Below are 9,632 nucleotides of genomic sequence, written 5' to 3'. Positions count from 1 at the left end.
AGGACGTGCAAAACAGCTGCAGCTGGGGAGGAAACTGGTTTGCTGAAATCTTTGTGGGCAAATGTGAAGCATTAGCGCACATTTTGGCTTCGGTCGCTGCTCCTGCACGCTCCCGGCATTCTGATGTTAACAGGAAGTGACGTCACGTGTCTTCTTCCTGAGTTATTTGGGGTTATTTTGGTTAAAGTTCCAGTGTTTTGGGCAAAGTTGCGATTTCCCGGGGTTCACTTGATTTTGCGTTAATAGTTGCGATCGCAACATCGCGAAATCCTGGAGGGTCTGATATTACATCTAAAACCAAGGTTAATTTATGTGTTTTTTATAAATATTGATCCAGATTGGCCCTTGGCTGGGACTAAGTTTTTAAATTTGGCCCCTTCGTGTTACAGAGTTTGACACCCCTGGTTTAGATGTTGGCAGGAATCTGATTTCATTGTGTTACACTCAAAAACACTTTTTGCACATTGCGGTGAGCACTGTTTTTATGGATTTGAGTGACATCCAAAAAGGGTCGATCGCACATTTGAGGTGGTGGGTCGCATCTAGAACAGATAACAATGCAGATATTGGTCTTGTAAGGATTACCAGGCTGAACGGGTACTCCACAGCTCAGCGTGTAGTTCTCAGGGTCTGTAAGAAACGAACACACACGTCAGACTCAGATACGAGAAGAAAATCCAGACATTATTCTGATGACAGCTTAAAGACAGAGCGAGGGTTTCAAATAATTTTCAATGTTCTTTTTATCCTGTTGTTTTCAAAAACATAGAGAAAGCCCAGAGGTAGATTTGCTTCCACGTGACCTTAACCCCGATCATAAAATTAAAGCGAAAATGAAAGATCTATACGCATGCACTCGCAAAGATGCATTTCAAGTAAGTAATGGGGGATGAAGCCTTTGGAATTCATAAAAGCGAGATGATTGAGTAAGAGTCCAGTCTACATCGAGCTACAGGAATTTTATATGGCTTCCACCTCACTCAAAATAAAAAGGACTCCAAAAGGACAGAAAAAACAAATATTTCACTTTATGCCTTAGAGCAATCGATCATTCTCACACAATGACTGCCAAGTCAAACTAAGTGAGAGCCATATTATGGAAAGAATGACACGATCAAAGAATGTAATCAATTTACAGATGTGTGTTAAGTATTATTGCAGGAGGAGAGGATGGGGTGTTAGCCAAAGGGCTGGGGTGGAGACAGCCAAGAAAACTTTGGAGAGTGAAAAACACATCAGTCTAAGCTGATAGCTCACTGAAGAGTTCATAAATTCAGGAATAAATAGAACAAGCGGCTTCATCAAGCGTCGGGGAGAGCGAGAAGGGAGAGATTCGGGAGCTGCAGTTGTTCGCTGCCGCCACCAGAGGGCAGCAGCTCGTCCGGCATGAGATTAGTGACCGAGGTCCAATTCATTCCAGTGACACAGCAGTCCAGCACGGTCAGATTCAGATCTATTCAGATCTGCTTTGGAGTTAAAATATATTTATATATCCGCCAGAATGTGGATGGTCTTTGCAGGATCTTAGCAAGGTCTCTAGGCATGTATAAAGTACAAAATGGACTGGTTTAAAACCATGTATAAAACCTTAGCGAGGTGATTTATTGTTTTTGATGGCAGCATTCAGGGTCCCGGGTGGAGCACGAAAGAGCAGTAGATGACATCCAGACCTGCATGCACCAGAACTGCTTATTTTTTTGAGAAACTGAATAACGGGCTGGCCACACCGAGCTCATGTTTGGGTCTTATAAGGGTCGGGTCCGCTGGACGAAGGTGGATGTGCAGAAAAACACTCCACCTGCTTCTTCCTGTCCTGCTGAGGCTATTTCCCCTTTTCACAGCAAGACTGAAACTGATGTTGGAGGTCAACAAACCTCCCAGATATATATATATAAAATTATTTATTATTATTCATTAGGGTTGTAACAGTATGCCTAAGTCATGGTTGAGTACAACAAGCAAAAGAACCATTTATAAAATTGGTATTTTTTCTGTTGTTTTTTCTTTTTATTTTTTTAAAGACAACTATCCAAGAAGCAGAGAAACAGAAACAAAAATAAATAAACACCCCTGTTACTTTGGAGGATTTAAGGTAGCAGGTTATGTACAGCAATGTAGGATTTGTCAACTGGTAAGTTCGCAATAAAATAAAAAGTTAGGCTTTTCTGACAGTTTTTTTTTTATCTAATATGAATATTAATAAACAGGCAAAGTGGCAAACAGAAAGTTTTAAAAATTCCACGAAGGTATCTCTTATAATATTAATAAAAATTTGATCAAAACCAATTATAAAAAGTAACTGTAGAGTATCTCCCAATGTGAAAATGTGGAGGTGGTAATTGTTTGGTCATAATGACCATTGTTACATTTGGAGGAGAAAGGAGGGAGCATCTCAACTGTGAAGTACAGGGGTGGCAGCATCATGCTGTGGGGGCGTTTTCCTGCAGGAGAGACTGGTGCACTGCACAAAACAGGTGGCATGACAAGAAAATATGTGGAAATATTGAAGCAACATCTCAAGATATTAACCAGGAAGCTAGAGCTTGAACAAAAACGGGTCTACCAAATGAACAATGACCTAAGCATAATGCTAAATTAGTTACAAAGTGGAGTCAGGCTATGATTTGGAGTGGCCATCACAATAAAATAGTTGTGTTTATGGTTAAAGTAATGGAAATCTTTTGCGTCTGTGTTTACCTGCAAGAAAAAGAGCGTTGGAGGGGCATGAAAGGGAGCAGACTTCTGCCCCACCGCTTTTGGTGCAGGTCAGTTGGGCTCGTGGTGCCGGTTTTCCATTGGGGAGACATTTCACCGCCTCTGAGGAGCACAGAAAGTTACATCACCGTGACGACGCCCAAACGCAGCGGAGGAAGGATAATCCAGTCAACTTTGAAGTGGTGTCCTGTCTAAGGGTGTATTCACACCAGGAAAGTCCTTTGGTCCGCTTGTTTGGTCCGGACCAAAAGTGGACTTTATTTTTTTCCTTTGGTGCGGTTTGCATTCACATTGTGCTTTTTTGTAAGCGGACTATAATTTATAAACAAAGCCACGTGGGTGACGGTCATTGCTCCCATTGGACAGAAAGACGGGGGCAGCGGTTGGAAATAAAGATGGAAGTCCTGCGTGCTGGATTTGTTCTGTGCACATTTGTTCTGTTGGTACAATTACAGCACCATTTTGAAATTCAAGAGCAGCTCATTCAACGTCAGTTTAATGACGTTTTACTTCGAATTTTGGAACGTCGCCGGCAAATGCGTGAGGTGGTGTTAGCATTAGCAGCAAATAATGCTATTTGTCCCATGATGCTTAGCAACGGTGGCCTGTGAAGTCCAAAAAGGCGCATGCTTTATGTAGTTAGTTCGGTTCAAGTCCGGTCTGTATTCACACCAGAAGCGAACCGCACCAGAGTTCGTTTGGAAGCGGACCGAGACCACCTCAAAAAGCGGGTCTCGGTCCGGTTGTTTGATCCACATGACTGTATTCACACCTGCACAAAAAGTCCGGAACCAACGCTGGAAACGAACTCTGCTTCGATTAAAGCGGACCAAATGTGTCAGGTCTGAATACGACCTAAGAGTTTTCAGTTATTAGTACCTTATTGGCCGTGACAAGAGTTCTAGTGCAGAGGGTATGGAGAATAAGTCGAAAGTCTAATGAGTGCCAGTTTTTCAGGATTTTAACACAACTATTTCTCAAAAACAATCTCTTCGTTTTTTCTGACTGTTCCCTTTTTAGGGGTCACCACAGCGAGTCATCCTCCTCCATCCAACTCTGTCTTCTGCATCCTCTATGCTCGCTCCAACTACCTCTATGTCCTCTCTAACTGCATCCATCTCCTCTTTGTCTCTAACATCCTTCTGTCCCTCCTCTGCACATGTCTTTATCTCCCAGTCCTTCAACCTGTGCTGTCCCTCTGATGACCTCATTCCTAATCCTGTCCATCCTTGTCCCTCCCAAGGAGAACCTCAACATCTTCAGCTCTGACAATTCCAGTTCTGTCTCCTGTCTTTTTGTCCGTCCCAACTTAGCTGGTCTCACCGCTGTCTTGTAAACCTTTCCTTTGACCTTTGCTGCCACCCTTTAGTCACAAATCGCTCCTGAAACAAAGGACTCTGAGGTCATGTGCTGACAAGTTCGCAGGGGTCTTTTTTTTTAATACATTTTCAATCTGTCCCTGTCCTCCATCATCATGCCTGTACCAAAAAAATCTGCTGTAACTGGCTTAAATGATTACCCCTTTGAGAGGATCATCCTAAAACGCATCAAGGATAGCCTTTCCTGCTGGTCTGGACAGTCACCCGTTTGCCTATAGGAGGAACCGGTCCACAGAGGATGCTGTCTTCATTGCACCACACACCTGCAGCCTCCTGATACTTATGTTAGGATGCTATTCGTCGACTTCAGCTCAGCATTTCATACAGTCATCCCGGAGAGGCTGATAGTGAAGCGCCACAGCCTGGGACTTTCAAAATGAATGTGCCTTTTTCACCAACCGACTTCAGGTGATGAGAACAGGGAACCAACTCTGATAACAAGCAATGATGAGACCCTCTACAGAGAGGAGATCCAGCACCAATAAGACCAAGGAGTTTCATAGTGGACTATAGGAGGTCCAGGAAGACAGAGCCCATGGTGGAGTGCATGGACGACATCAAAAATCACCTCGGACCTGTCCTGGTCACTGAACACCTCTTTTTTGATGAGGAAAACCCAACAAAGACTCTTCTTCCTCAGAAAACTGAACAGCGCTGGACTCCCCCAGTTGCTTAAAGATTTCTATAGAGCCAGGACAAAAATGACTTGAACTGAGTGGTGAAAACTACACAGTGGACCGAACCTGGACTTAACCTGGGCCTGGACTTACACGCTGGCAGACTGCAAAGGAAGGCCAGTCGTGTTGCTGCTGATTCCCACCCATCCAGGACACAAACTGTTTGTACCGCTGCTGTCTGGGAAACAGTACAGGTACATAAAGACCACAAAAAAACAGCTTTTCCCCCAAGAGCTGTGAAATCCATCCGTCCTCCTTCCATCCCCTCTGCCCCCCTGGAGTCACAGTCGCAACCATTCACTGCACCTGAAGGACTGATTGAGCGTTTGGCCTGATAAGGTACGAACTACTGAAAGCTATTTGACAGAATGTCACTTCAGAGTTGACCGGATTATCATCTCAGGGCGTGTTTTGAGTTGCTCGCCACACATGGATGAAGAGGAAACGAACAAAAACGAACCGAGCTGGTGCTTACCAATGCAGTCTTTCTTGTTCCAGTGGAGTTGCTGTCCTGGTGGACATATGCACTCATAGCTACCCTGTGTGTTCATGCAGCCATGTTCACAGCTGCCATTGTTGATGCTGCACTCATCAACATCTATTGAAAAAACACAGAGCGATCCAGACAGTGCTTACATATATTCTAACAATGAAATTAGTTTAAAATGATTGCAATTCAAATTGAAGAGAACAATGAAGGTACCTTGCCCAACAATTAAACAACAACAAAGTGTTGGGGAGTTATTTTCACTTTCACAGGTTAAGTGTTTTTCAACGCTAATGTTCCTTTTATGGGGTGATCCATTTGCACTAAGAAGGCATAACTTCCAATTAACTGAAACACGATTAAGTAGAGGACTTGCAACCTGTCCAGGGTGTCCCCCGCCTCTCTCTCAGCATTGGCTGGGAGATAGACACCAGCTCAAAGGGCTAACTTTTTACAGCCCCGTTCATGCCCGTTCTCTGGGTGGAAAACCGGAAATGAAGAGTTTGGGAGCAGACAGACCCAAGGATATTCAAAGTTTTCCTGTGACCTGGTTTCAGTGAAAGGACTGGCTAACAGCAAGCGTAGCTAACAGATCTTTAATGAGGTCTTTATTAACATTTTTGGATCCCAGAAAAGTTGTCGGAGTGAGCTTCTATTTAAATAAGGTAGGATTCATTAAAAAAAAAAGAAGCACTTTCCAATATTGCATGTCTTGTTTGATTTTACCTTATCAGTGTGATCAGTAATTGCGTCAAGGAGCGTGGTGCAGTGTTATCAAAGCTGTTTGACTGGGAAAAATCATCTGAAATTATTATAGCTGAAACTCTTAATGAAGGGAATGAAGTATTGGACAACTGACAGAGGCTCTGAGTAAGCTTGGTTTAAGGTTGTCTTTGTGCTGAAAAAGAACATAATGTCAATTTATAGCAGGATGCTTCTGTTGTTGTAATCCAAACTGCAATGCTTTATTATATATCTGTTAGCCCAACCTACAAATATCACCACCATCCGCCACTGGAAATGACCACCAAAAGACACGACAGAAAGAAACAAAACTCTAAACCTAACCTAAGATTGTTATCGGGCAATACATGGGTCAGTCTAGCAATGGTTCTTAATACCATCCCTAATATGTATATTTTAACCTTTTTGTTTGCAATTGAGTGAGAAACAGAAAATAAGAAAAACTATAGGAATATTAGTCTGGATTACTGACATTTTAGTGCGACATTGATAGATCTTACCCCGACAACCACCTCTATGTCCTCAGCGTTTTCTTAGATATACACAAATCCATCCATATTTCAACATTATAGCTGAGTCCAACTATCATCTTCAAGCCAGTAACAGAAAAACTCGGAGAAGACACTCACCTCCACAGTGGGTGAGACCATAGAGGATGTATCCCTTGTTGCACAGACACTCAAAGCTGCCTGGGTAGTTGATGCAGGTGTGGTCGCAGGCCCGCTCAAAGGAGCACTCGTCGATGTCTGAGGAGAAGCGAAAGAATACTGCAGAGATATGTTGCGTAAACTGAGAAAAATGACACGATTCTGCTGACTTCCAAAATTAGGCTCATATGATGACATACCAGTGGAGGTACAGAAATGTCTAGGATAGTTGGCAGTGAGATTTTTAACTCATTTATTCACGGCCATTTTTGAGAGTGAGAAAATACCTGAGGAACGGAGGAGAAGTGTGCTGGTGCCAATCGTTAAGAACAATGATGTACGAAGTTGTAACAACTACAGGCGAATTAAGTTAACGAGCCTCATGATGATTGGTTTGCTAACTCTTACAGCTTATTCCAAACATTATTTCAAAAAAGTGTTTACTTAAAAAAAGTAATGATGTGGGCTATTCTGGGAGACAAGCCATGACCGTCTGTGTTTTTCACTCCTGGAAACGTGTCCAAACAGCTAACTTTGACTTTTTTAATGAGGGGGCAAATGTCAGGGGGGTGGCTGTTAAACAACTGGATGACAGTTTGCAGCAATAGGCAGAGGAAAAAGAAAAATGTTCTTTTTCAAAAATCTGACTTACAGAGTTTTAAACTGAATGAATGAAACAACATTCAGAGTTTTTAAAACCATGGTACACCTTAAAACTAGAAACTGCCACATGGCTAGTTCCACCCCTCACCTATGGGATATGAATTATGATCAAAAGAACAAGATTCTGAATAAAGGCACCCCAGATCTAGTTGGAATGAGCTTCTTCTGTGAGGTGTATGGGTTCAGCCTGGAAGATGATGTGAGGGGCTGGACACAGAGCCGGTACTCCTCCACATCCGAAGAAGTCAGCTAAGGCAACTTTCCTTTTGCCCACCTTCCTTTTGGATATGTTCTGGGCAGGTCTTTCAGGGAGGAGAGCCCAGGAAAGACCCAAAACCTGTTGAAAGGAATTTATAAACCTGTGGGCTGTGAACATTTTGGAATCCTGCAGGAGCTGGAAAGTGTTGCCCAGGAGGGGGAAGTCTGGACATTCTTCCTTGACCTGCTGTCTCTGCAATTCAACCTTAGATAAATGGCTTCGGATGGATGGATGGATGGATGGATGGATGGATGGATGGATGGATGGATGGATGGATGGATGGATGGATGGACAGATAGATGGATGGATGGATGGATGGATGGATGGATGGATGGACAGATAGATGGATGGATGGATGGATGGACAGATAGATGGATGGATGGATGGACAGACGGACGGACGGATAAATGGATGGATGGATAGATTCATGGATNTCTCAAATAAAGCACCTTTTGAGAATGTCAATGTTTGTTGGGAATTATCTTACAAAACTAGGAAGGATTTTTGGTTTAGATATTAAAAGTTATGGTTGTTTATTGATTTTAGTCAAAAAATAGTCAAAATGGATCTTAAAAACAGGCTCTAGCACTGAAACTTATGGTGGAAAGGGCCTTAAGGCTTAAAATGCAAAGAGCTATGAAGTTTACTCAAAAGGGGCAGAATTTTGCAATAAAATTTGCCGGTAGTGGTTGAGAAATTCCTTGAGTCGTTCCTTTCTAAAATGACTTTGGAAAAAAAATATAAAACATTTCATTTAAAGCCTGTGCAGGCTTACATGTCCGTTGTGCGGATGATATTTATAGAGTACAAATTGCACACGGCGAAGAGGAGCTGCGCAGTCTCGCCAAATATTTACAGAGAAAAGCAATTAAATGGAATAGATTTGTGGAAACCTGAACCTCTACAAATAATTAAGGATGGAAGACAGGGCTCTAGTTCTTTTAGAGAGCAATGCTGCTAGTGGGGAAGGCAGCATGTATTTACTCAGGTACTGAACGACCCCAGCACAACAACAAACAGTCCACGGTACATGTGAGCCGAGGGGAAACTCGTGGTTTTGCAAGACAATAACCCAGCCAGTGATCCGAGGTCGGGCTGACTGGAGTTCTGACTGTTGGCTCTCCGGAGGTAACATCCAGTCAAGATCTACCATTAGATAGATCGTTTACTATAAATTATACATCTATCCTGCTGTCGTTGTCATTGCATGTTGTTTCATCGTGGTGAATGGTTGAGTCTAAGTCAACCTTCATGTCAATAATGATATTTATACAAAACATACAGAGGGTCAAAATCACGGTTCACTCACATCCATAATGCAAAAAATGTGTGAATCCGTGTTTTTTTCGTTTCAAAATAAAATTGCAAAAACAAAACAAGCATGTGTTTTTTTTGTTTGTTTTTAAAACGAAATTAGAAAAACGGCAATTGCATAAATAAAAAAGGGGTATGTTTTGTGTGTTTTTTTTAACTGCAATGGTTAAACCAAAGACGAGCTTTTATTTTGTTGTTAATTCAACGGGACCTTATGGTGGAACCGGAAATGAAGACCTGAACTCCCGACACACAACTTTTTCAGTTACTGTGGAAGAGGATTTCATTCTATGCAGACTGCAGCTTACCGATTATGGAAGAGAAGCTATGTTCGCGTGTAAAGACTGTTCGGTTGTTGTTGCCAGAACTTTCCAGGACAAGGAGTTTGTGATAACAGACGTTTCCTGGAACCAGCTGTTCTGGCTGGTTCCCTGTAAGTGTCGAAGGAGTTCTGTAATCTTCTGACCAATCACGAACTGGTCAGAAGTATGCGATACACACCGATGTATTCAGTCTGTTTAAATACGCGCCGGTTTCAAAGATACTTCGGGATCTTTGTGGAATTTGTGATGACGATAAAATGTGACAATTAAAGAATCCCCCGTGTTCTGGCACTGAGGAGAGAGATAGTTGTACTCATTTATTTCAGTGTAAGAACTGCCTTTAGATCCCACATTACCAGCAGGTGGCGGTAATGTACACCTTCAGTTTCTTGCCAACCGCCATTAAAATCCACAAGAAGAAGAA

General features: G+C 42.5%; 1 protein-coding gene across 3 annotated transcripts in view; it reads right to left on the bottom strand.

Moving 5' to 3' along the window:
• Positions 1 to 9,632, bottom strand: part of scube1 (signal peptide, CUB domain, EGF-like 1) — an 81,519-nt gene that overhangs the window by 10,183 nt on the left and 61,704 nt on the right. For all 3 annotated transcript variants that reach the window (XM_017439978.3, XM_017439979.3, XM_017439980.3), the window contains 4 exons: positions 6,632 to 6,748; positions 5,247 to 5,369; positions 2,698 to 2,817; positions 586 to 630 (listed from right to left, as the gene is read on the bottom strand). In XM_017439978.3, coding sequence (XP_017295467.1) covers positions 586 to 630; positions 2,698 to 2,817; positions 5,247 to 5,369; positions 6,632 to 6,748 — 405 coding nt within the window. The remainder of the gene's footprint in view (positions 1 to 585; positions 631 to 2,697; positions 2,818 to 5,246; positions 5,370 to 6,631; positions 6,749 to 9,632) is intronic.

This window comes from Kryptolebias marmoratus, linkage group LG1 (genome assembly GCF_001649575.2).
Source record: "Kryptolebias marmoratus isolate JLee-2015 linkage group LG1, ASM164957v2, whole genome shotgun sequence".
NCBI lineage: Eukaryota > Metazoa > Chordata > Actinopteri > Cyprinodontiformes > Rivulidae > Kryptolebias > Kryptolebias marmoratus.
Note: the sequence above shows the minus strand (reverse complement) of the source record. Positions and strands in the feature narration are given on the sequence as shown.